This window comes from Megalobrama amblycephala, linkage group LG24, assembly GCF_018812025.1.
Source record: "Megalobrama amblycephala isolate DHTTF-2021 linkage group LG24, ASM1881202v1, whole genome shotgun sequence".
Lineage (NCBI taxonomy): Eukaryota > Metazoa > Chordata > Actinopteri > Cypriniformes > Xenocyprididae > Megalobrama > Megalobrama amblycephala.
In genome coordinates this window covers 10,198,068-10,225,604 of record NC_063067.1, presented here as the reverse complement: position 1 = coordinate 10,225,604, position 27,537 = coordinate 10,198,068, and the positions used below count along the sequence as shown (strand labels likewise).

The 27,537-nt window shown below is 37.0% G+C and overlaps 2 protein-coding genes and 1 long non-coding RNA gene across 3 annotated transcripts in view; 1 reads left to right on the top strand and 2 right to left on the bottom strand.

Annotated features, from left to right (window-relative positions):
• LOC125259851 (probable phospholipid-transporting ATPase IIA) overlaps positions 1-13,144 on the bottom strand; it is a 58,537-nt gene extending 45,393 nt beyond the window's left edge. Inside the window, exons 1-9 of the mRNA XM_048177804.1 lie at positions 12,989-13,144; positions 11,853-11,997; positions 8,892-9,005; positions 8,689-8,797; positions 6,574-6,632; positions 2,972-3,023; positions 1,020-1,114; positions 257-337; positions 70-145 (exon numbers count right to left, since the gene is read on the bottom strand). Of these exons, the coding sequence (XP_048033761.1) occupies positions 70-145; positions 257-337; positions 1,020-1,114; positions 2,972-3,023; positions 6,574-6,632; positions 8,689-8,797; positions 8,892-9,005; positions 11,853-11,997; positions 12,989-13,056 (799 nt within the window). The 5' untranslated portion in view covers positions 13,057-13,144. The remainder of the gene's footprint in view (positions 1-69; positions 146-256; positions 338-1,019; positions 1,115-2,971; positions 3,024-6,573; positions 6,633-8,688; positions 8,798-8,891; positions 9,006-11,852; positions 11,998-12,988) is intronic.
• Positions 13,145-13,833: 689 nt separating this feature from the next.
• On the bottom strand, positions 13,834-21,480 carry sall4 (spalt-like transcription factor 4). The gene is made up of 4 exons (XM_048178805.1): positions 21,199-21,480; positions 16,730-19,201; positions 16,336-16,640; positions 13,834-16,225 (listed from the first exon to the last, which is right to left on the bottom strand). Exons 1-4 carry the CDS (start codon positions 21,263-21,265, stop codon positions 15,803-15,805), a joined length of 3,267 nt encoding a protein of 1,088 aa, XP_048034762.1. The 5' UTR covers positions 21,266-21,480; the 3' UTR covers positions 13,834-15,802.
• A 3,073-nt stretch (positions 21,481-24,553) lies between these two features.
• Positions 24,554-27,537, top strand: part of LOC125259947 — a 43,503-nt gene continuing 40,519 nt past the window's right edge. Inside the window, exon 1 of the long non-coding RNA XR_007182934.1 lies at positions 24,554-24,724. This is a non-coding gene — a long non-coding RNA (uncharacterized LOC125259947). The remainder of the gene's footprint in view (positions 24,725-27,537) is intronic.

Here is a 27,537-nt window from a genome sequence, read left to right as displayed (position 1 = left end):
ATTAAAAATCTTAGTGGTTCCAAACATTTGGACTGTACTGTAATTTATAAAAGATTTGCTGTCGGTTACCAGAAGCAATGACAGTGCTCGCCCAAAGAGTGTTTTCAATGCTCAGACTTTCATTGACTGGAGGGTCTCCATCTTCCTGTCAGATGAAAAACACAAAACTGAGTAAGCTTGTCAAGCAATGTGTCAGTTCTCAAACAACGCAACCCTTCTGACACCACTATACTAGAGCAATGAAAAGTGTACTCACTCTAGTGAAGGTACCGATGAAGTTATGGATGTCAATGTTTGGTTCTTCAGCATAAATAAACGACCTGATCTGCAGAAGATCCTGAGGGAACATATAAAACAGCTTAAAAGAAATGGTTCATGACAACATGAAATAGCATTCAAAATGAAGCAGCTGTACAGAAAACCGTGATGCTAACATTTATAATATCTTCATGCCTTATAGCCGCATTTAGCAGATTGGAGCTGTGCAATAATATATATTTTTATTAAAGGCGGATGATATTTTCTATATATTGCTTTACATGAGTGTATTCTACTGTATGTAAGCAGATAAAGTTGGACGTACTTATATATCCAACTTTATATAAAGAGCTGGGCAATAATATAGTTACATTTTGCAAGAAAATCAAAAAAATCAGGCAGTTGAGATTTGCTATCGCTTTACGGAGTGTACTGTACGTAGGTAGGTAAAGTTGGATGTACTATATATACACAAGTTTTAATATATCGCTGGCCGATAATATAGTTCAATTTTCAATGATAACCTTCTATGACTAACTTTCACAATTATACAAGGAACATCACTATTATGATGAAATTCAAGGGTTTTAGAGCTTTTCAGCTTAATGTAAATCAACAAATCTTCATCATAGTGTCTTCATATCTAAGATGAAGATCAGATCAAATTGTTTGATGAACTCATTCCAGGTAAAGGGTTAACATATGTTTCCCTGCAACAAAATAATGTCATTTTTATATGAAACAAATGATGATTCACTCACAGCAGCAGTGGGCAGTCTCTGCGTACAGGCCACTGGGAGGCGCAGTTTCCAATCGGTTTCTCCATCCAACTGATCAGTCCTCAGAAAACAGGAGCCTTTATGACAAAAATCAGGGAAAAAATGTCTAAATATACATCAAATTCTTTTAGGATGTCCAAAAGTCTGTTTTTAGTTCAATATTCCTAAACATTGTTCTTGGAAATATTTTAAAACAGAACATTGCATTGTAATGTCTTTGTGGTGAACTCTGGAGGGCAGTGTGATGTAACATTTCTAACTCTGTCCTACCAAAAAGACATGTTTCTGTTTTACCTAATAACTTATTTAATACCCACCACATGCAGTACCTAAGATCATATACCTTAAATGAAATGTGCTTGCCTAAACTAAACTGCTAGTCAGGCAAACCACTCCAGTAAGCCTAAAGCTAGTCCTGCCATTAGGACATGCCACCCACCCCCACTCATTTAAAGATATGTTCCTCTGCCATTCAACCCTGGACTCTTAATAATTGCCTAATGGTGTCCATCTGCGGGGTAGATAACAATGCTTCCCTTCCCGTAAAAATAACACATCAACTACTACTGGCAACTTCCACCCCCCGAAAAAGGAAATCTCAGCCAGGCGGAATTCCAGCACAACCACTGACCAAAAAATGTTTATCAGATTATTTACACCAATTAGCATCCTACTAATTTTTCTAAATTCCTAAAAAAGAAATATTGACTAAAAACTTGCATTATATACAATATAAAACTATTTAGCAACCATTTAGAATAAAACTAAATCTTAATGCATTACTCAGTCTTGAGTGAAGATGAAACGCTGTCTTTTTTTGCTCCTGATGGCACTTTAAATTTGTTTGCCGTGTCTATCTCTTCAATTTTCTGAGCTACTTTGCATGCCTTGATTTTCCTCTTGGCTGCCTTGAAATTTGAAAGACAAAAAGAATGTCATTCAAGATAGCATCTGTCCCAACACAGGATCTACATTAAGGTGATCAGATTTCTGAAATGAAGACCAGGGATGTGTCTAGTTTCAAACTCAATATATCAATGTGAAATTATAGAGACAAAAGTTACCAATTGTGTGATGGTGATAAACGTAGTACAGTGATGAAGTATGGAACATCATACTCTCATGCTGCTTTAAATTATATTTAGTCAACAGCACACTAATGTCTGTCGACAATGATGTCAAATTAAATTGTGATACATTTCTAAATAATTATTGCATGGATTTAATGGACTAAATTCATGAGAAACTGGTATGTAGGGCTGTCACTAATGATTATTTTGGTAACCGAGTCAATTAATCGAGTAATCGGATATTTTTTATAATAATAACAATAGACCTAAGCAAAGACCTATGCCTTTAAAATGACTTAAAATACATATATAATTAAAACAATGAGGCAATATGAGGCATATGGTTTTATAGAACAACACTGGTAAAATACATAATATACATTGTAAATTGTAATCGAGGATTTTTTTTAATCGAGTACTTGAATTAAATTGAGGAATCGTGACAGCCCTGCTGACAAGTGATAACTATGGGGTCTTTTTTACTGTATAAGTATCAAATGTAATATATAAAATGTTCTGTTCAGTTTGTGGTTTTGTTATAACCGTCTTCTGTTTTTTCTAAAAGTAAAAATAAAGATGAAATGAATTTTACCCAATGTATGCATCAATATGTTTTATAAACAAGCATGTACATATCACCAGAAACAGAGACGTCTGGTCACCCTAATCTAAAGCAGTCAGTGTTTTAAAGAGAATTTCAAAAAGCACAATGCATGCCATCTTTCTGGGCAATTTCAGAGTAGCTCATTAAATGTCCGAGGTTTAGGCTAATCCCTCCATCTACATGTAGTTGCCCTCGCGGCCATGTCATTTCCCCTGTGCTTTTGTTTGGGAAGTTTAGATGAATGACCGACAGATGTTTACCATTTCTTTCAGAGGTCCTTAGGAAGATCATGTCAGCAGGAACACGCTGATTCTATAAAGAGTTTGGAGGGAGATATAGGGATTGGGGGGAGGAAGAGAAAGAGAAAAACAAGGTAAAAGATAAAAAGTAAAGACCCAAACTCAAGTATATCGTCAGCAGCAGTCACCTTGGTTTAGATGTTTAAGTTCTGTTTGGCTTTAATCTACTCAATTACCAAAATTTGGCTGGTTTTAAGAGTACGGCCCGCAGCAAATCATTGGGTGGTGCCCCTGTGGCAGCTCTGACCGCCAGTTCCACTCGGCCTGACCCTCGCTTCACTCCCAGCTCTGTTTGTAGTTATTAGAAGATGAATTCGCAACGCTATTAAACTCGGCAGATGTTTCAAAACATCGGACATGACACCGGTTTCTCAAACGTGGGCTACGCTTTTAATCAATTAGGCTTTTTCTGTATGTAACCCATAACCCACATGCAACCTCTAAATATTAAACCCAATTGGATTTTCCACAGATTAGGGTTGGAAGATCAAACATATTACAGCAAGGTTCTGGTGAAATACAATGCTTGCCAGAAACCGCCTGAAAGCTGCTGACATAATTGATTTATCAAGTCAGAATAATTCAAGTACTTCAAAACCTGTGACATTTCAGCCCAAAAATAAAAATATATATATATATATATATATATATATATATATATATATATCTATTGATATATATTATATTGAAAAAAATTTATTTTTGTAATATGTTCATGGCAATCAAGCACATCCTCCACCAATTTTCATTGCAGTAATGCAAAAATTCTAAGTTTAATTTGTAGATTTTTTTTTTTTTTTTTTAACTATTGTAAGTGTTAAAATTTCCAAGGATCAGCATTCTCCCCCTAAAAGTGATCAGACAGACCAAACCGTAAGTCGTAGAGACTTGAAACTTTGAGGGCTGGAGGTACTCACACCGTCTACAACGTCACCAAGGCTCGCCCCGATCGGCCTGACAGGGGGTGCTACAGCGGTCATAAGTACGAGATTTCTCATAACTCCTAATGTTAGACGTAGGCTCAAGTGTCTTATATTGTTGGAATCCTTGGCTCAAGGCGGATTCGCTCGTCATTTTCGGGTATTTTGGATTTTTTGAAAAACCTACTTTTGCAAACTAGTCTTAAGGCCTTTGCACACTGAGTCCGAAATTCGCATGCGAAATTTTCGCACGTTAAAAAATAAATTCGACCTCACGTTATGTGAATCACGTTTGCACACTGCCTCCGAAACTTTCGAATCAGGTTCGATTTTCTGCGTTTTTCGCATTCCGTGGCACGCATTTTGAGAGACGTTTGACAATTCAGAGCCACCGTACGCGAACGCAAATATTCCGAATGCCCATCTGACAAGTTGATCCACGTTGCCTACAGAACAAAACAGCAGCACTGAATGACAAAAACCATGCGGAATACAAAGACAAATTGTGCCAGTAGCAAAGCATCAAACTGAGCCGCTGACATCCTGAAGTAAACTCTGAAATGCTCGGGATAATCAAGCAGCTCCTTGATGAGGTGAAACTCGAAATTGAATGGACCCAATATTTCCTCTTTTTAAAGAGAGAGAGGACAACTAAATCGTGCTCACTGCTTGAAGACATCATTTTGTATTGTTTTACGATTTTTTCGCAATGCATTCATTAATACGCATTGGACTCGGTGTGCAAGATCTCTGTGCGTGACGATTTTTTAGGATTACGAATACAAAAAAACGCATGCGAAAATTTCAGACTCGGTGTGCAAAGGCCTTTAGGCTTTTGACCCGACTGGAACCAAACCAGTGCAGCAAGATTCTCTTGAGTCCGATTGTCAATAATCATCAAAAAAAAGTTGAAATTCCGATTCACGGTCCTTAAGGGTCGCTAAAGCGTTCGAAGTGGGGGAGCCACTTTTGCTAAAATGGCTGTAACTCGTGAACGGAATGAGATATTTTCACCAAACTCAGCACACCTAGGTAAGAGCTCATTCTGTGGTCGCGTGAAAAATGACGCTGCAACCGGCCACTTGGTGGTGCTATAACAGGAACAAAACATGAAAATGGCTATCACTACTTCACCGTTAGTCCGACTGACTTGAAAATTGTCATGCAGTGTCTTCGTTCGAGGTGCCACTGTCTATGAGGACATTGACGCATTTCAGAAAACATGTCTGCCATCGGTCAATGAAGTTTGAGCAGCTATCAGACAAGGTTAACAGAGGCTGATCGAAACGAAACTCGCTGGGCCTGTTTGACTCACGGCCCTAGAAGCCTGTGAGAAATTCAAAAGAAAACGGCCACCGGGGGCGCCTTCACGTTTTTCACGTGCATAAAGGATCGTGTATCATGCAATTTTTCATGCACACCCACGACATTTGTACCACATGGTGGAACTCCTCATTCTGAGCAACTTTGCCTCTGTCCACTGAATCTTTCGTTATAAATTGGAGATTATTTAAAAAACAAACTTTGGCGAACTAGTCCTAGGTCTTTAGCTCAACCTCAATAAAAGCTTAAAAAACTATAGATTTTCTATGGTAAATTGTCTGTATTTTGCTGTAAATGGTCTTTTACATCTATGATCAAGATGGTTACAGGCTTGCTAATTAAAACATTATACCTTTTTATGCATGTGCTGTAACAGCTATATTTTTAAAAGTAATTGAATTAAAGTCTACTTTTTAACAGAAACAGTAAGCTAATTAGAATAATATGAATTACTTTTTCTTTTTTTTTAAACTCAAAAGCAAATTTCAGAAGCTATGAGACATTCATGAGAATTTGGTGGGGAAAAATAATGCAATAATGCATTTTCTTAATGCAAAACAGGTAAATTCTATAATAATTTAAGTATTTTTTCTTAGGTTTGGGGTGAAAAGAATGTGATTTGAATCTTTCATAAGATTCAAGATTCAAGAAGATTAACAATGTTTTTTTTTTTTAACAAAACCAGATTGAGCGCAGCATGTGTGAGTCGTCTTTCTGTGTAAAATCAACATTTTTAAGAAAATTGGCCTGATGGGTAATTGGAGACTGCAGACGTGTCTCAAATTTCATGCTCTCAGACTTTGTAGGGGGAAACCAACAGTGCAGTCCCTTTACAATAGGCTTCAGTCCGCACAGCAAAAAGGCAACAGTCGAACAAAAGGCAACACTAAATACCAGAGTGGAATTAGGCAGGATTACTAATAAGCAACCACTGGCCTCGGGTCACATGCTTCAGTCATTCAAAATGACTGACAGCTCTTTTCAGCATTAAATAAATCATAGACCTTTTTGATCCATTGGTTAGTTTAATAAACAAATAAATAAAATACTAATGTTCTATGCTGGATCTTTAGATCTATAACCAAATAAAGCTCCATTGTGTTTTACGTGGGAGAAAACCTTACATTTTCCTTTTGAAAATGAACACTATTTTCATTTTACATATGCATGTAAAGCTTGTTATGTCTTACTGCCCCACTCAGGGGTCAAATTGCCCTAATCTCAAGGGAAGGTAAACAGCTAAAGCATTGAGAGGTATGAGATGCCATTTGTCAAAAGATCTCAATTCCTAACAATGACCAAGCTGATTAGCAAACCAACCTTTTCAACAATGATAAGATCTCCAACCTGGATGCCACTACTTTTCACCTTCACAGTTCCTGCAGAGTGAGATAAAAAGAAAATCAGACTGATGCATTTCAAAAAAAAAAAAAGTGTGACAATTGTGGTTGATGCATACAATGATCATTTTAAACATTTAAAAACAAGATTGTACTATTTATCAGCAAACAGCAATCCCCAAACTATGCAAATACCCTGAAAACTATAGCCAAATGCATATTTCAGAGCAAAGCACAGCACAACTAGAAAACCTTCAAAGATATCCTGATATTTCCAGGTTTTCCATGACTGTGAGAATTCTGTTGATTCCTCATACATTGTGCATCAGAAAAGGTTTATAATCCACTAATTAATTCACAACAAAAACTTGCGTAATAGGAATCAATCTAAAAAAAACACCATCTGTTCAACTATTGGAGGTTTCACCAGTGGTCATAAATCTGCATATTTCATTGCAAACCTCCAGTGAAGATTCAAATATGCAAGTCTTCTTTAGGTCCCCATTCAGATTTTTCAAAAGCTCTGAGTGCATATGAGATTTCCATTTGTTTTTAAACAATACCCTCCCCTCCTATGCAGCTTTACAAGAGTGCTGTGAGAACGATCTCTCATTCCACTGAAAATGCACAGCTAAAATTGTTTGGAAAAGGTCAGGGACCTTTAACCCCTGTGGAGACCTTTACCAATGCATATGTAAGACATTAGCACATATGTATATGTGCATTTTTTTGGAAATGAAAGGACACTTTTATTGCACATAAGTTTCAGTGCTATATTTTTTTCAGATTTATTTTGGTTTTGAATTTTGATTAATTAATCAAATTCAATCTACTTTTTTAAAAAATAAACAGAAGTATGGCTTAGGTCGCACCCCTACAGGTTAAATTTTTAACTTCCAGAAACCAGGAAAAACAAGTGTTCTGCTCCGGAAGGTGTGACCTGCGACCGTAAATCCCACACCCACGTTTAATGGTGTAAGTCTATTAAAAAAACGAGTTGAGGGCCAGTTTAAATATGATGAACTTTGATGTTTTTCGTCCCTGTTGGTCTGGGCAGGGCAATCAGGAGCCCTCCCAGGTAGCCAGCAAATGCCCCAGCTCTGCTCCATGAGCTTTATATGGAGGCCGTTAGTGCTGAGCGTGCATACACTGAGTTTATGAGAGAAGAGAGCCTGCCAGATCAAAGGAAGGCGTGTGATGGAAACGACAGGAGGTTCTCTTCCTTTTTTATTGTCAGATGCTTTTCATCCCCCAGTATATGATACCATTTACATCCCTACTTCAAATTAAAGACAAACAGCAGTCTGCTTTATGGCTGATGCATCTGCATACTTTAGCAAGCCTTATCTAAATAAAAAAGGCACCATAATGTTACTGTATTTTCTATTTCATAGAAATTTTATTGACATGGGAATTATATGGAAAAGTTTGCAAATGACTTCTTCTAATTGACTTCCTCCAGAAAAATCCCAATCTTTAACTATTTGCACAATTTTTTTAAGTGAGCAAATGTTTTAGTATTTCATTTACAGCTTTCATTGTCCAAGGCCTACAGAAAAGGAGTATGCTATTGGAACCATTTCAGATATTTCAGTATCAATACATATCAAATATCGATATTTTTGACAACACTAGTACCGAGAACCACACAATTTTACTGATATTGGAACCGGCTACTGAAAGTTTGGTACTGCGACAACCCTAACTGTACAACATTTGCACATTTAGGCCTAAGTTACAAATCCATGCACACTGAATCAACCTAAAAGCCATTTAGGTCTACAACAAACAACAACAAAAACCTTGAACTCATAGCTTACTGCAAGACATATTTACATAACAAATCCTTGCATAAGGAATCAACAATTCACATTCAAATCTACACCAAACAATAAAACTTGAACGTACAAAACCAGCAAATAATTCTCTCCAGCTGATTGCCCACTTCACAACATTTACCACACACATTTTACTAACAAATCTCCGCATAAGGAATCAGCTTCATTCAATATCATCCAATCACAAACCATCCAAAAAATCTACATAAAAACTCGTTGGCACAAAAAATGCTTTATCAGTGGAAACAATAGCTCACCTCTTGTGGAGAGTTTGCTGTAGATCTGTGAATTGACCTCTTTGTCTCGTAGGAAACATCGCATCTCCTCAACGGCTTCCCTCGCGATCGTAATAATCAAAACGAACCCCTGATGTAAAAAAGCAGAAAAAATTATTACAATTTGACTCTGTGAACATTAGTATTAGGCCTATATATAATAACAAAACTGTATTCTGACTCACCAGAGGAACCCAGTATGTGTACAAAGCCCCTAACCTGAGCTCATTCACAAACTGTGAGCAGGCCAGCAGCAGGAAGTACAGGTTGAAGAAGTATTTGAACTGGTTAAACAACACCTACAAACACAAACACATGGTGATGAGTAAAATAACAGCATTTGTGAACTGATACAAGCATCTTTTCATTTTAAAGCAGATATGACATTATTTTACAGCTCACAGTTTGAAGAAATCTTGGTAAAAGTGATTGTACTACAAAATATACCATGGTACTGAGGATTCATCTGCTACAGTTCTAAAATTTGGGGTCGGTAAGAATATTAAAATGTCTCTTATATGCTCACCAAGACATTTATTTGATCAAAAATACAGTAAAAACAGTAATATTATGATGTGAAATGTGATAAAAGCTGAAATTTCAGCATGATTACTTCAGTCTTCAGTGTCACATGATCCTTCAGAAATCACTCTAATATGATGACTTGCTGCTCATGAAACATTTCTGATTATTATCAATGTTGAAAACTGTTGTGCTGCATTTATTTGAAATAGAAATGTTGTGTAACATTATAAATGCCTTTACAGCCACTTTTGATCAATTTAATGTGTCCTTGTTGAATAAAAGTATTAATTTATTTAACAATTGTAATACTAACAAATTTATTTGTAACAAATATATTTGTTAGTGATATTATGGGGTTTTCGTGCAAACATTCAGATTCACTTCAACATGTTTTCATTAACTATGAAACACGTATAGTCCACAGTAGCAACCACTGTTCAGCTAGAATGACATTTGTCTTGACAACGCCAAACAGAGCTTAAAGTGTTTACATTAAACCACCTCGCTGTTTGCTTTTTGCTATATGGCAGAGTTCTGCTCATTTACAAAATATTCAGAATTGAACTCGGATTATCATTTGTCCTTCAAATCATTCAAAATAACTAGAAGGCATTTGCAATGCAAAAATATTTTTTTCCATACAGCAATCTGGTCAAGGTTGTTTTTTAAAGTGGTGGCACTCGGCATGGCACAAGGAAACAATATTTTTCAGGGCTCCAGACTAATATTTGAGAGCCACTCAAGTCTACAGATAGAGACACCAGTACCTGCTATGGTAGTGCTTGGGGGATTTTTAATCATAAAGGTAATTTAATCATAAAATTACTGCATTAATGAAGGCAGTAACTAATAATATTACATGTTTATTTCTTGGAAATGCACATTTGACAGTAAAGCACTGAGCTTGAGTTGAGATTCTCCCACGAGTCTGAATATACAACTAAACAAAATTTATTAGAGGTTCTGACAAAATATTAATTGCTGGAAAACTGTTTAATTAATTTGAATTAATTATTTAAAAAAAGGTTTTGAATGAATTCAATGGCTCATTAATAAAACTTGTTTCATAACTGGATGAATGTGTTTTTGAACGAATCTTTTGAATGAATGATTCAATGACAATACATTTTTTTAACAGTCACTTGTCGGCACCTAGTGGCATAAAATGTAATTGATACATTTGGTCCTTCAAATAACTGTAATTAAATCATAATATTATTAGTTACTGCATTCAATATTGCAAAACAATAGTAATTTTTTGATTAAATTACAGTTATTTGAAGGGCCAAATTAGTTTCAAAAGGCGGTTTGCTCTATTTTGATTGCTATCGTAGACATCAGTGTTTATATCCTAACTTTAAACTTTAAATCTCAGTACTTCTGTGATAATTTGAATATTTGTAGCACAGAAATAACTGTGTGGTTCAAAACTAATCTCACAAACACAGATTTGAATGTTCCAGTATGATTTTCTCAAAGGTTTAATAGACACGGGAGACTCGTTGTCAATATTAAAAAAGATTGCATAGGTGTTTGAATCGAGATTGTGATCTTTTTACGATTAATTGTTGAGCTCTACTTGAAAGTCCCTGAAAAGTGCTGGAATTTGACTCTCAAAATGTTGTACAAACCCTGAAATGAATAATGTAAAAACATTTGACTATTTCTGCCACAATACCATGGTTACAGTTAGCGTTACCACATTAAATCAATGGTGAATGTTGATGATTTGTGAACTGAAAGTCCTTCTATAGCTTGTTCGTTCATGGCACAATGTTCTCATGTTCTCCTGGTTTCCACGTCAGTGCTGTTTGATATCTATGGTTTATAACAGATAATTCTGTGCTAATTTTGAGCGCTTCCCATTAGATCTCACAGCCATGTTATTAATACTGCGGCGAATTCAAACGCATTCTCAATGGATCTCCCAGCGCTGTTTATCAACAGTGTCACGTGATGCACTATAAAATATTGGTCCGAGCTGATAAACTGTCCACGCTTTGTACGTTTCATTTGCCGTTTGATGTTTCTCATATGCACCAGTGCAACCTCTAACTAAATTTTGTCGCACCGGCAAGAAAAAGGTTCGCAAAATGTGACCATTTGTTCACAGTCTGGAGGCCTGTTTTTACATTTTCTGCAGTAAAAAGCAAGTGGTGCAAGTGCAAAACTCGCCGCCAAGATGCTAGGGTGTTTTGGGTGGTGGCCAAGGCATTGCTACACTGATGCGAAGGTGTTCTACAGTTTCTAAGGAGTTCTGGGTGGTTGCTAGGATGTGACTAGATGGTTTCTTACTGGTCAAAGTCAAAACTGAAGACTTTGATTAAAATCAAAACTCTGATCACAAATGCAACAACACACCTCTCCTCAACAAGCCGCAAGATTTGTGAAAGTTTATCACTTTAGGATTTAGGTATTCTTCAAAAGGAAATTCAGGGGGAAAAAAAACACAGGAAATCCTACAATATCAGCTTCAATGTTTTAAATGTGTCATGGGCAACTCTGTTAACCACCAGAGCAATTAAAGAACACGTTGAGCAACGTAAACCATTGCTCAACAAGTTCTTAAATGGCTCTGGTGGTTAACACCAACTTCTCTCTGAGCATTTGTAGTCACTTACCCCTGGCAGGAAGGTGAAGAAATTGTATTTCTGGTTGTTTATGACATTTCTAGGGTATCTCTGCTCTCTCTTTTCCGGATGACCCAACCACACGGTCCGCGGACGGAAATCTCCCCCTCCGCAGCATCTGGACCATGGGCAGCACCTAAATATACAACATTACATGATGTGGCTTTATTCACAAAGCTCTTCAATTAATATGCAATTACTTTGTGACCCTTTAACATAAAGAAACTTCACATACAGATCATGGAATTTCACTGGAGCCGCAGAAATATTTTCAAGCAAGCAACGAAACCGTGTCAGTAAATATTAGCTTTCACCATCTGCCTCCTACCAACACCTTCATCAAACAACCTCTTATCAAGAATCATACATATTTGGTTTTGTACTTCCTTATAGATGACAGTTTTGCATTAAACAGATATTATAAATATTATATATTAGACACATACATTATATATATATATATATATATATATATATATAGAGAGAGAGAGAGAGAGAGAGAGAGAGAGAGAGACCTGTATGCAATGTATTTACATGGTACTCCTATGTATATTTAACAGAATACCATGGTACATGTCCAAACAACATGTTTATATATATATATATAACTCGTAACTGGCATTTTGACGGAAACTGTGGTTACTTTGGTGATTTTATTTGTAAGGGCCATAACGTTAAATAACCAAGCATTATATTGCAAACAAAGCTTGATCTGGGTGACTAGTGTCGACCATCCTTACAAACGGCCTAAAATGTATTATGACAAATATGTGTAGTCAAAATACTCCATAACGAGTACATAAGGAGAAATATTTATTTAGGACAAAATATTGTGACATCATTGACAACAAATCACCTGTGTCCCGGAACAAGGATGTGCACTTGCCTCTCCTATATACAATAATATCAAGACGCTAAATTCGTTTAAACGACATCTTCATGGCAAATATTCAATGATATACAAAATAAACAAAGACATATGGTGTCGTTATCAACCTAAATGTTGCGTGTTAATGGTTGCTGGGCTGTTAGCCACCATGCTATCTCACACACATCGTCCATAAACAAGCCTCCATTTTCCAGCCGACGCGATTTCGCGTTCATTTAACGTCGTTTCATGATCTTACCCGTCTCTTCGTTTGTTGTCATGTCGTTTTTTGTGTCGGACGGGCTGCAGCGGAATGTTGTCCGTCATTGTTGTCCGCAGTGGAGCAGCAGTAGCCCGCGCGCTGGGCGGAGGCTGATGGGTTGGGCTGTGCGTTCAACATGATGGGACAACGTCCAATTCAGCACGCTGGCTTATGCGTTTCTAATTGTGCATTCTTTTTTATTTAAAATTACTCAAACTATGGCTATAAGTTTGAGCAGACTGACATGCTTCTATACTTTTTTGTAGATTCAGCATATTTAGTAGCATGCCATTACAAATGGCATGTTTTCATCTTAGATGACCCAACAAATTTGACTAAAATTTAAGTTAAAGAAGTGTAACTTCTATTAACACAGAAGTACAATATCCATAAACCATGATATTCTTCAAAATACCTTAATAGTCCCTTACAAAACATTCAAAAAGTACTACTATTATGATAGTTCCACTGTATTTCTTCCTTTTTATATTTTAAAAGTGCATCACCACAATAGTTTTGAAAGTGAAATACTACGAGTACCACATTACACAAAGTTCAATATGGTTTCAATGTGTATGATATTTAATCACCATGATATAGACAGCACTTTTGTAAAGGAATCCAAATTATTGAGACTGTCCATTTAAATAGTATCTGATACCATGACATCCATTTTGTTCAGTTCACCTTATAAGCAAACAAGTTACTTACAGACAAGTTGTGGCATTTTCCAAAACATTACAATCACAAGTACCTCTCATATTCCATTCTCCACCTTGGTGCCCTCAAGTGTCTTTCATCTGAAACTAATGACTGCATGTTGATTTAAACACAGAACAACATTTTGGAAAAGTCATCCTTGGTTTTATTCTCAAAATATCAGAACGGAAGGGGAACAAACAAAAATCAAACATTTACAAAAAGTCTACACTGTAAACAAGCCTAAAACAGACTCAACATTTGAACAATCATACAGACATGACCCCATTTAACCAAGATCTGACACCACCTTTTTTACATCTAGGAAAAAAGGCACAACTTGGTAAATGCATATTAGAAAGAATTTACAGGAGGAGTCTGTCTATTCTGAACAAGTGTTGTGCAAAGTGTCTGGCGATACATTCATTATATTACAGAAATCAGCAGGTTATGGGGGCACAATGCAACCATAACTCCAAACACAATGCAAAAAAAAAAAAAAAAAAAAAAAAAAAAAAAAAAAAAAAAGTACAGACATCTAAATGAGGTAGAAATTTGACCAGCATAAAGTTTTGTACAGTTTAGATACTCTGTGTGCATACACAAAGTTCATTCCTTTCACTCAAGAACGCATGGCTACGATCTCAAAACATGTCCCCACAACAATCAATACACATTTGGGTAGTAAACCATGACTTTCCTGGAACAAGAATGACTGCTGACTCCTTTTAGGACAAGATATGCAATGCCTGCTTAGCACATAGGTATAAAATGCATGGTAAATGGCAAATTTACAGAATTCTAAAACTCAGTGGATCCTAAAACGGCAGCAAGCAAGCAAATGATCTCTGAATGAGGAGTCCAAGAAACAAAAAGTTCACAGAATACGTGGCATAAGCTTGGTTTATATCAGATCTTAGCAGAATGAGGAAAAATAAAGTGCAAGGAATGATTAGGCATTTCAGTATTATACCGGCCTTTTGAACTCCTTTCAAAGGTCTCAAATGAAAGCAACTCAATCCAATATTTGATAAGGACCACTGAAAGCAAGAAAACAATTCTCCAATTAAATCACTTTCAAAATAAGAAATTAACAACTTCTTGAGAAAGCTACAGCTAAATGCAAAAATATAGCATATTTTGGTCTGAATAAAAGATGAAATCCAAAAGGCCTTTATTACAATCCTGTGGTTTCTTTTGTGTGTGTGTGGGGGGGGGGGGGGGGGATACAGACAATGGAGAGAAATAAGAGAAAAAAAAAAAAAAAGAAAAAAAAAAAAAAAAACACCTCCAAGACAGGCACTTAGCGAAATAATTTTTGGTATTAAGCGCAGATAGAAACTATATTGAGAGTCAAAAATTAATAACTTAGTGAAATCCAGTTTCAATACAAACATCTATACTATAACTACTCACTACGTCCATCAATGAAACTGCAGATTCAGTAGATTGTGTGGAATGGTCAATTCATTCATTTTTTCTAGGCACATATTCCACAAACACCTTTGCTGTATGGCATCTATGCCATGGATGTCATTTGACTAATAAACTTAAAGCGAACACAACTAAGAACAGGACCATGAGAAGTCAAGCAGAGATGAACAAGATGTTAACTGTTAAAACATTGAGATCTCGGGTCACCTGTGGCTGAGATCCTCCTGAGGGTCATAGAGCTGAGCCCAATGCAACTCAAGAGTGTCCTATCACTAATGAGACTGCTCTGGAATAAAGCTATTTCAAGTAAGACTTACATTCAACTTCTAGAAACAAAACTGACAAAATACCCGCATATATTAGAGAGAGAAAGAAAAAAAGAAAAGAAAAAAAAAAAAAAAAAAAACTACAGTAGTTAGATCAGATTCAATTAGAAGTAATCGCTAGCATGTAAGGGTCCAAAAAGGAAGGCATGGCCCATTTTAGGGTATAGGCTCATTTAACAAAGGTATGTAAATTTGCAACTTCTTAAAAGCAATCTTACACACATGAATTGATTGTACCAACTAAGGACTGAATTAATAAATAGCCCAGTTCCTAACATTTCAGCAGGCTTATAAGCCAATCAGCACAATGCAGACTGTCAATTGGGAACATTTTCCTGTAGTCCTTCACTTTCTAATTCACTTTACCCTCTTCCATAAAATGTGGAAACTTTGCTATGCTTTCAGAGCCATTCTTTTCCATTTCTGCAACTGTGCCAGGGATGCCTGTCTGAGAGGACTCCATCTTGGTTATTCCCCCAGTAGAGCCCACTAAAGGACCTCCAGCGAGACTTCCTGGGAGAGGGATGCCGCCATTTTGGATGACTGAAATCTCATTGGTCTTCATGGTCAGCCCATTTGTGAAGGCAGCAGCGTACTGGTTCCACATGGATGGGTCGAAGTTAATTGGTGGGGGAATCAAATCCTTTGGGGGCGGCAGCATATCTGGGATCATCTTGGACTCTGCACCCATGGCCATCAAAGCCATCGGGTTATCCAATGATAGGCGTTGACCTCGCCTTGCTGTGTTATTCCACATGTGCGTCCCAACATGCACCTGTAAAATATAAAACAAGAGTTCATGAGACTTACCGCGGTATACACTGGGCATTCGATTTTCAAACAATTCACGTCAAAAGCCTGAAGTCAAAGCAAAGACTGCATTACCTTAAGGTTTCCCTTTGTTGTGAAAGCCCTGCCACAAATTGTGCAAGCAAATGGCTTCTCGCCCGTGTGTGTACGTTCGTGGATTTGCAGGGCACTGGCAGATGAAAAGTTTTTCCCACACATGTTGCAGAGATGTTGCTTGGTGGACCGACGAGGAGCACTAGAAGTAGCAGGAGGAGTAGAAGCTCCTTGAGGCAGCTGGGAGCTGTACAGGCTATGGGCACCCATAGGAGTCTCAGGAGGGATCTGCATCTCCAGTTTGACCAGACTTGGAGGCACCCTCATGAATGGTAACTGACTAGAACCTAAGAGAAGAACAAATTGATCACTTTGGCAAAACATCAAGAGGAAACATCAGTGCCAGGTCAAGCATGTTGAAATTAACAAAACATACCATAGTCGCCACTGGAGAAGGACAAGCCTGGCTCCTCTTTGATGGGTTTGGGAGCAAAACTTGATGTCAAGTCCAGTGCACCATTGTTTTCACTAAAATCTTGAGGTGCATCAGAGTCTGGTCTGGATTTAACACCATCGTCTGGGTTTGTGTATTCTGGGGATTTTGATTGACCATTACTCAAGGGACCGTCTATAGGGGACGAAGAGTGAAAGGACACAGAATCTGACACTGCCGGACTGCGGTTATTCTTGTAATCCATTTCCCCAGACCCTGAAGGAGAATCTTTCATCCCGCTGTCGCTCTCTGAAGCAGTGCTGCTTTGCCGCTGAAGGTTCAGTGCAGAGGTGAGGCTCTTCATGTGGTTCTCCAGGGCAGCGATGCCTGTAAACATAGATGGTGGACCTTGAAAAGCCTGATCTTCTTTGGTGTTGGGCTGGGGCTCTGTAGAGTTGTTCAGCTTCTCCTGATTGTCCAAATCAAAGTCTTGTTCTTCCATACTCTCTTCATGCCCAGTGGAGTCAATGTTCTTATCCTCTGTCATGCTAGCATCCAGTGCTTCAGGACCCTCAAACTGATTCTCTGGCAGAGGGGTGTTGGGAATCTGGCCGCCCATGTGCATACGAATATGCTGCTGGAGGACGACTGCATTGGTGAACTTCTTATGACAAATTGGGCAAGAGTGTTGCATCTTAAGAGGAGTGTTGGCCCTGTGAACACCATAATGAGCTTTAAGGTTGCCCTTGGTGGAGAAAGCCCTGCCACAGATTTTGCATTTGTATGGTCGCTCACCAGTGTGTGTGCGGTAATGCATTTTGAGGGAACTTTGGCAGCTCAGAACTCGGTGGCAAATAACACATTCATTGGGGTCATTTGTCCTCTTCTCCAAGCCGTCCACCATTTGCTGAAGTTTTGCAGTACCAGAGCCATTTTCCCCAGGTAGACCATTACCGTTTATGTGTTGCAATCCAGCCAGCGCATCTGAGGAATCTTTGCTCTGATCCAGTCCCGCCATCTCCTGACCAAACATGCTGGAAGTAATGGATGCACCGTCACTGCCAGATGAAGAAGGCCTCTGGGAGTAGATGTCCCCACCTACTGGAATATCAAACGAGGGCTTGAATGCTTGGAGCACTGGTGGATGGAGTCCTGCCGAAGGAAGCCCCAGCACTGGTTTGGTGTCACCAAAATTATTTTCCTCCATGGGGGGCAAAGACATGCCATAAGGGATGCCATTGTTTGTAGGCATATTGTCCAGGTGTTCTGGTACGGGATGTGGATTCATCTTAATGTGTGGGTATTTTTCTTTGTGCCTCTGGAAATGCACTTTGAGGTTCCCTTTAGTTGTGAAACGGTTTCCACAGATGTTACATTTATAGGGCCTTTCACCAGTGTGTGAGCGCAAGTGGATTTGTAGAGCACTGTCATTTCCAAATGTCTTCCCACAGAACTTGCATTTGTGCTTGAGCATGTGTTCGCCAGAGCCATTTTTTGACTCAGGCATCACAGGGACCTTATTTTTTGCCTTTTTAGAGGGATCCATGCTTGCTGCAAGGGTATTAAAGGGACTCTGTAATCCCATGACCCCTGGAGATTGCGGAAGCAGCGCTGGAAGTCGGCTAGCCAAATCAGGGAGTCCTTTAATGTCAGCTTTTAAGGGCATTGAGCCCAAACCTCCAGCGAGGGATGTGGGGATGGTGACGGATTGAGGTAGTTTTGCTTGTTTCAAGGCTTCCAAGGACAAGTTCTGGGAGCCCGTCCGTTTGCCAATGAGGGCAGCTGCAGCCGAGAGCTGTTGTGATAAATGTGCACCCAGTGCTTTCAGTGGATCCACAGCGGCACCCACTGCAGAGTGGAGACTCTGAGGTGCCATCATGGCCACTTGGATGCGGATCTGTTCAGTTAGCTGAATCTGCTGCAGTTGCTGCTGCTGGAGACTGACCAGCTGTTCCAAGATCATGGGGATTGCAAGAAGGGTGTCTTGGTGTGGTTGTGGGGGTGGAGACTTCTGATTGGACGAATTGGACGAGTGTTGCGTTACAGCGACTTTGGTAGCAGCCATGGACTCAAGAGTCACGTTAGAGTCTTGCATTTTGGAAGATGCCGAGTACCCCATGTCTGGATTGCCAGACACATCTTGATCATGATTTGAGGGGTCATCCTGGTTCAGCATGAGCTCTCCTTCCATCATTTCCTCAGACTCTGTGCTGTGCTTTGAATGCAAATTACTGGCAGACTGATCACCCAAGAAATCACCCGGAGAATGTTGGGAGAACTCAGAGGGCACTTCATTCCCGTCGCCATCTTTCATGATTACTACCTGCTGACTCTTGGTGCAATTTCTCTCGTGTTCAAGAAACTCAGCCTCATCGAAGAACTCAGCGCAACATTTGTCGCAAACCCTCGTCTCCTCTGATCGTCGCCTCTTAGCCTCATTGCCATCCTCCTCACTTTGACCGCTGTGCAAGATCCCTGCAGCAAAGACAAAGTTAAAGAGATGACTCATTTTTAATAATTTGCTGTAAATGAGGAACACAAATATAACATTATCAGTACTGGCTGCTGATTAAAGTTACAGAGAAAATGTAATTCTACTTGGCATTTATATTCTGAAATCACAAATTAAGTGGCACTTTTGGATATTTTAAATTTGCATAACACAAATTAGATAAACTCAAGCTGTTTAGTCACATACACAACTTTTCAGTTGTGCAGTCCCACCAGATGAGGGCAGCATTTACAGTATGCACAAAATTAAATCCAAATCTACCAATACAAAAAGATTAACTTTCACTTAAAAACTTCTCCCTCCTCCAACAGTTCTTGCATTTCTCAGTCAAATAATATGCATATGGCTCATAAAACAGCATATGCTTAACTGATGTTCAAGTAATTAACATACAAATGCTGTTAGGCAGTCCTAATGATGAATAATAAAAAAAAAATGCTGATAACAGCCTAAAAGGAGCCAGTCGGTAATTCTTATTATAGCAGAAAATGCAAGGCAAATTAAATTAGGCTGCAGCACCATTAGGGAGGTCCTTTTAACAGGGCCATTGTTGAATGCAAATTTCATAATCTCTTATGAATGGGAAAGACCACCTGTTAACATTCTGACAGCGAAACTGGACATGTTAATTGTTAGCTAAACAACTTTAGTTACAAAAAAAAAAAAAAAAAAAATGCATCGTTTAAATGCTAGCTCGGAGAACAAACAGCACCTCCCTTTAAAACAAAGCAAACCAACTTAAATTTTAAAAGAGAGACAGAGAGAGAGAGAGAGAGAGACAGACAGAATTCACTTTCAAAAACTGTACAAAAAGATATAGTCCTGATTGCATGTTAAGGTTCTAAAAAGCAGTGGAGGTGCAATCAAACTCTTATGGGACTTGATTTAAACAAAATATGCCTGAAATGAATCATGTTTCAAACCATGCATTTAGGGTTGGACGGATAAACTGCGCGTTAACCACAAGAGGGCGTGTGATCAATGTACAAGAGATACAATGTCGCTCTACTGATACTTTCAGTGTTATACTGATTGTACCTTAACTGAGAGGGAATTCCACATGCAATATTGTACAACTCAACTGGCTGAGATTAAAAATCAACTTTAAACAAACAAACAAGACAAATAAAGCACAATCCCTCGGTCAATCTATATTTAAACACATATCTTTACTTTAAGAATAACCACATTTCGTCAAGTCGTGGATAAAAAGTCATGTAGATGTGGTTTACATTTACACCCCCATTGCACACAACTTCATTTCCATCCCCCATCCACATCTCCATATGCGACCAAAAGAAACTGTGGGGGATTTATTGCTTTGTGGTCAAGCTTGTTCGCGACTCACATTTCATGCCGACCTGTTGAGCACCTTTGTTTAACAGTGGTCAGTGATACCAGTACGCCACATCAAATATTAACACATGAGCATGGTCTAGAATATACGTGTACATTTATCAGCCAGTCATACAACTAGTCGAATCAAAAACATTAGACATAGGGTATATTATTATTATTCAAAGTTCAAATAGCATATTCTCTCTCTAAAAAAATAAATAAAAATAACTTAAACTATAATAAATTCACCCATCAAAACGCAACAATAAGTGAGAAAACAAGTCGCTGACACGAAGAATGTAAAATGCAAAAGGTCAATAAATATGAACGATTTCGTATACGTAAACATTAGACTATCAAACAACAAACCAAACAAAAATAAATCAAACTGCGTGTACTGTAGTTAACCGAAGTTTCAACACATTCATGATGAATTTGATGCATACAGCAACTTTTTAGTTGATTTAGCAATTCATAAAACAAGTCAATTTAAAGGCTTGTGATCCCATTTACTCCCAATTAACCTACATAATTCAGATATGAAATTAAACATATCTCGTACAGTACATGAACACAAAAATATAAACAAAGTTCCCATTAGTTTTTGTCGCTTCAAACTTACCATTTTCTGTCGAAGCGGGCTCGTCTGAATTGATATGTTGTGGTTTGGATTGCTTGCGCCGCGACATGGTAACCTACAACCATCAGGGGCGAATAGTAAGACTATTTAGTCCCTCTCCTTTAGAAATTCTCCAGGTTGGGGGAAATTAGCCCCTCGAGTAGAAATGCGCATGTCAAAGTAATTATTATTATCAATAATGCATTGCGATTTATCATGCTCTTCTGACAGCTGATTGGCTCCGGTCCAAAGTGCTCACGCATTATTCAAATGAGGCTTCATTGATGAGAAATGCAGAGTCGAGAGAAAGGGGGAGGAGTGCGAAAGAGAGAGAGAGAGAAAGAGAGAGAGAGGGAGGGAGGGAAGCTAATGCGCAGGCGGGGATAAAAACTGTAATTATTTTAGAATCACAATCTGTTTCTTATACAACTATTATATGCATCTTGATGTATTTACATATATATATTTTATATGTATTATTAGATCATAAAATTACTGTATTTTCAGTTTACAATATTATCTTATGCATCTATTTCCAGTAGGATGTGTTGTGTTACACTTTATAATGTTGTCTCTATTCCAAACATGTATTTACAGTGTCCTACATAAAGATCAATCTGGTTGTGTCTCTTCACTCTGTGATTTAAATATGGAAATTGCAACTGACATTAACCCCTCGACACATTAAACACAAAGATCAGCCTGTCACATTGTACTGATATGTGTAATGTAGAAATAAAGAGCAGACAAGTAAATATATGCAAATGTTGAAGGAGAAATGAGGAAAAAAAAATGCAGTTGTTTAGTTCATTCAAATGCAGTATGTAAAGTAATTGTCTTACATAACGTCAGAACACATGGATATGGGTATATTAGTTAAGAAAGAATATATTTTGTGAATATATATATATATATATATATATATATATGAAGTTTAAAACGCATTTCTGTCCACAGTTTAAGTCATCACTATATAAAAAAATATTTAAAAAAAAAAATTATATATATATATATATATATATATATAAAACCAAACAAACTAAAAAACTAAAAAATACCATACAACAAAAATGCATTTGTATATATGTGTGTATGTGTAAATGTATGTATTATACATATATATATATATATATATAGAGAGAGAGAGAGAGAGAGAGAGAGATTATTATATATATATAATTTATACAAAAATGCATTTCAAATTATATATATATATACTGATCTCTCTCTCTCTCTCTCTCTCTATATATATATATATATATATAAACATAACAAATAAAAATTACTATATATACTATATATATTATTATATATTATATAATTTATATAATATAAATGATCTAATAATGCGTATTTTTATTATATAAATAAACTGTGGACAAAAATGCATTTCAAATGATATATATATATATATATGTGTGTGTGTAACAGTAACAGATTAAAAATAATAAATAAAATATTGTATTATGTTTTTATGCTGTTTATGATTTGTAAGGGTTGCTTAAACAAGTATGAAGGCAAACTGGCCAAAATATTTTAATGTAAGACACAATGTACTGAAAGCTTCATTATTATTTTTTTTTTTAATGATGTCACTCACTGTCTAAAAATAAGCACTGGTCAGCAGTCTTTTGTTTGGGTCTGTTGGTTTTAGTCAGGATGTGTCATAGATGCCATAGATGTTTATTAGATAAGGCGGCGCAGGAGTCATTTGCTTTGTTTGCACATACTGGATACATTTGCCTATACATTTTTCACTTAGATTTTAATGCAAATGGACCGGCTTCCATCTTATTTAACACACACAGCCGCAGCCTTTTAGAGCTAACAACGTGCATTATGTGCTGCTTTTCACTGTATAATCTCAGTACATCAGATGTGTCAGTAACTGCTGTTAAAGCACGCACCAATTGGCACATCCTGTTCTGCCACGGACAGCTATGGTTTTGTAAATTTCCCAGCTCAGAATGGACAGTGATTTTTTTTAAACCCCCGCTTCCCTCCCGCCCCCTTTTTTCATAAGGCAATGTGAGAACGGCAAGTGCTTTGAGGGTGTGAAAGAATTTATAGCTTTTCTCAAAAGAAGATAGGCCATCACCCCCCACCCCGTCTCACTGTCAGCTGCGTATGCCTTACACCAGAGGAGATTGATGCTTCTAAACTTAATGGAGGGCCTCAGTGACTTAGGAGAACAGGAAGAAGGAATATTTTCAATCCATTTCCCCAATCCAGACATGTAAATGTTGTATCCATTAAAACCAACCGAGGGCTGAGGTTAAAGCAAGCACTGTGACTCACTCATCTTACATGAATACAGTGTTTGGGAAAAAGCTTAACTTGAACACCTAGATGGTTTGGAGAGTTTAGAAATGGCCTAACACAATATTATTCAATTAGAGTTTAACATCAAGTTTTACTAATTACAACCAGCCGTGTCATTCCACCAGCAGCGCTGTTTCTAGATAAAGACAAGCCTTTAAAATGGACCGTCTGTCCATCAGGACACAAAGAGGACTCTATATATTTTGTAAAAACAAACGTCTATCACGCACGGACTGAAGGTGCAGAAAGGAGGGGTGTGCAGTCTAGACGCTTTATGACGGCAATAAGAAACTTCGCTTGGGTTCAGTGTTCCTGTTGTGTTCAAACTAAGCAATTCTCACTTTGTAAGAACTGAGTCATAAATCCAGGATGGTGGGAATGAGAAAACTCTCATCTTATATTTCTACCCCCCCTTAGGATGGACAGATGGGGTTTTTGTTTCTTTTTGAGGTGCTTATGATAGGGATTTGAAGACAAAAAATGGCGTTTTACTGCATTAATGAAGGCTAAGCCGTATTTCAAGCAGTTATGAGTTATATGTGACAACACTCAGAAACACCTTTTCCAATTTCCAAGCCTGGAAAAGTTATGGAAAGTAATAAAACCTTAAAAAGTCCTGCATATTTCTAGTTATTGTTAGAAAGTGCTTTTTGCGAGGGCAAACTATAAAACACATTGGCATAAATGCTACAAAAATGTTTAAAAATCCTTATCTGCTATCAAAAATGACTGGAGAACTAATGAAAAACTTTATTTCTGAAAAAAGCAGGTATTAGGCAAAAGAAAAAGTAATTTTAGTTAGAACAGAATGCACTCGTAGGTTCTTTATTGGCACCATTTTTTTTTTCTTCATGTAAAACAATCAGAAGAACATTTTCCACTATAAAGAACCTTCAATGCACTGTACAATAATAATTTTTGGTTTAACTTAAAAAAGTAAGTTACCTGCACTCTAAAAAATAGTCCTGGGTTGAGCCTTTTGGGTAATTTTTTGGGGTTATTTTTCCAGTGTTTGGGTAGTTTTGTGTTACCCAGCTCCTAGGTCAGATGTAATAACCCAGTATTTTGGTAGTTTTAGTGTTACCCAGATCCTGGGTCAGACATAACAACCCAGGGGTTGAGTTATTTATCGCAGGCTTTTTGCGACCTCTTCAGGAGAGAGCAGTGCGGATTCGTCAAATTGGTGCATGTCTTCAGTAAAATACAGGTTTGTGTACGTTTTATTTTATCTAAAAATACAGAATATAAATACTTAGGATGTTAAAATATGTTCTCAGAATTGTACGTAGATTATTTATAGACAGGTTATGGAGTTAGTCACAGCATTTGTCGGCTACGAGTGAAACGCAGGCGGCGGTGTAAAGTTAGAAGTTCCCCCGCCGAACGCGAGCCATCTCCGGCATGAGATCCAGCGCCATTACGGTGGAAACAGGACAACAGAGACTGGTCGATTACACTTGAATTACTTCTAAATGTTTAATTTTTACTTCTAATATTTGTTAAACGAGCTTAAATGTTGGCAATATGTATTAAGAACAATATAAAATATGCTATAGCCTACTATAAAATATTATTAAAAATAAAGAAATTATGCAAATCAGTGGCTGTGTGGAGTATTTAAAAAAAGTTTAGAAGATTTAAGTTAATCCGTAATCATTAATTCATGTATGAAGTAAAAAAAGAAAGAAAAAAGCTAGTATTATAGTGAAAATGAATTGATCCATTAGGCTGGGTTATATACAACCCAGTTTGCTGGGTACAATTAACCCAACATGTGTTCTGTCCTATATTTACCCAACCCTTGGGTTGTTTTTAACATAGTGTTTTTGCCTTAAAATTTTGAGTTCATTTAAATTTGAGTTTAAAATTCAAAACTCAAAAAATTTGAGTTAATACAATGAAGGCGATTGGTTTAATCAACAGAAACTCAAAATATTGTTGTCTGAACCACATTACTTATCTAAGTTGATTTGATAAAAGAAAAAAAAAAGTTGATTAAAATATATATATTTTTTTACAGTGAATGTAAAGGTTCCATAGATTGTTATATATTGTTGACTTAACATCAATGGAACCTTTCCATTCCATAGAAGGTTCTTTAGAGTTGAAAAGGTTCTTCTGATTGTTAAAAATGTTCTTCACAATAAGAAAAATAGTTATTAATAAATGTTCAATGAAAGGTTGTTTTGGGGAAGAAAAATGGTACTTCTATATGGCATTGCTGTGAAAACCTCTTTATTTTTAAGTAGTATAGACATTTTCCAAAGTGTGGAGTCCTTTTGCCATACACTATTGTTGCACATTGTTGTACACTTGTGTACAGGTCTTGACCTCGACCTCTCCCTTTCCTTTGTTTTGAGAGAAGATGAGATATTTGTTTGTGGATATCTGGTGATGTTTCCTCTGAAAAGAATTAACCTCTGACAGTGGACATTTGGGCAATAGTGCTCAATAGCTGCATTTAAAAAGCTGACATAAAGGTAATGCACGGAACAAAGAAACTTCCATCAGTTTGCGTGAATGAAGCCATGCACATCAGTGTTTAAAACGTCAATTTCACCCGTGTTGTCTGAAGATTCACACCGATGCTCTGAATTGATTAATGATACGTGAACTGATGGTTATGATTCTGGGATGAAGCTGGCAGAAACACAATGTCAATAATGTGATTGAATGATGAATGGTTCTGATCTTATTTGCAAGTATGCAGCCAACTTCTATACGATGAGACATCATGATCTAATTCTATTTTCCTTTTAACTGATTAACCTTTCAGCATACATTCTATGACATACTTATGTGCATATGGGTATATATGTGACCCTGGACCAAAAAAGTCATAAGGGTAAATTTTTTTGAAATATATGTTTATACATTTATACAAAGCTGAATAAATAAGCTTTCCATTGATATATGGTTTGTTAGGATAGGACAATATTTGGCTGACGTGCAACTATTTGGAAAAATATTGAGAAAAACGCCTTTAAAGTTGTCCAAATGAAGTCCTTAGCAATGCATATCCACTCACAGAAATACATTTTTATATATTTACAGTAGGAAAATTATCTAAAATATCTAGATTTCTGGCATAAGAAAAAAAAAAAGATAATTTTGACTATTTTGGCTATTGAAATACCCATGACTGGTTTTGTGGTCCACACACACACATATATATATATATATATATATGATTTGTTAATAGGGAATCATCTTAAAATATCATTAAAGCTTCTTCTTTCACCATTAAAAGTTCTTACCAATAGGTAGCTTGTGTAGTTTTTGACCTTGGGTTTGAAATTTGTAATGTCAAGTTATGCTGTAAAGCGGTTACAATTTAGCAAAATTGAAAAAGCACCAGTTTGATATTTCTTGTTTTTTCAGATGGCCTCTATAAAAAGGTCTTGTGATGGTATCAGGACTAATAGCTATGGGACAGCAGCAGGGTGACGCTTGAAGTACACTTGTAAATTGAACACATGTTCCCTGTGTCTGTGAAAAAAAGAAAGACAAAGACCAATCAGATGCTTCTGTAATTTTTCACATCAGCAGCAGTGTGTCACATTGGATTGTTTGCCATCGTGGCACACTGGAAAGTGAACAAAACCAAAAAGTCACTGAGAAAAGACAATCAATCTGGATGTTTTTCAAAAAGAAAGAAAGAACGTCGGTAATCCTTTATGTATAATGCATTATGAAAGTATTTTTAATGCATTAATTATGCCTTGTAATGGACCTCTCATGAATAAGTTGTATCCACAGTTATAATAGTTATCTTTTCATTGAACACACCTTTAGACAGCATAATGCATTAAAACACATGACAAACAACCAATTTTAGATGGAATCTTAAAATATTATAACGCAACTGGTAACAATAATTTATGAAAAGATATAGGTAATGCATTATAATGTCATGAATAGGCCTACCTGTAAAGGCTTTAAGTAGGCCTAAAGTGTTACCAGAAATTCTTTTAAAATATTACAGTTTTGCATGTGTGCTTGTCTTGGCACCTCCAAAAC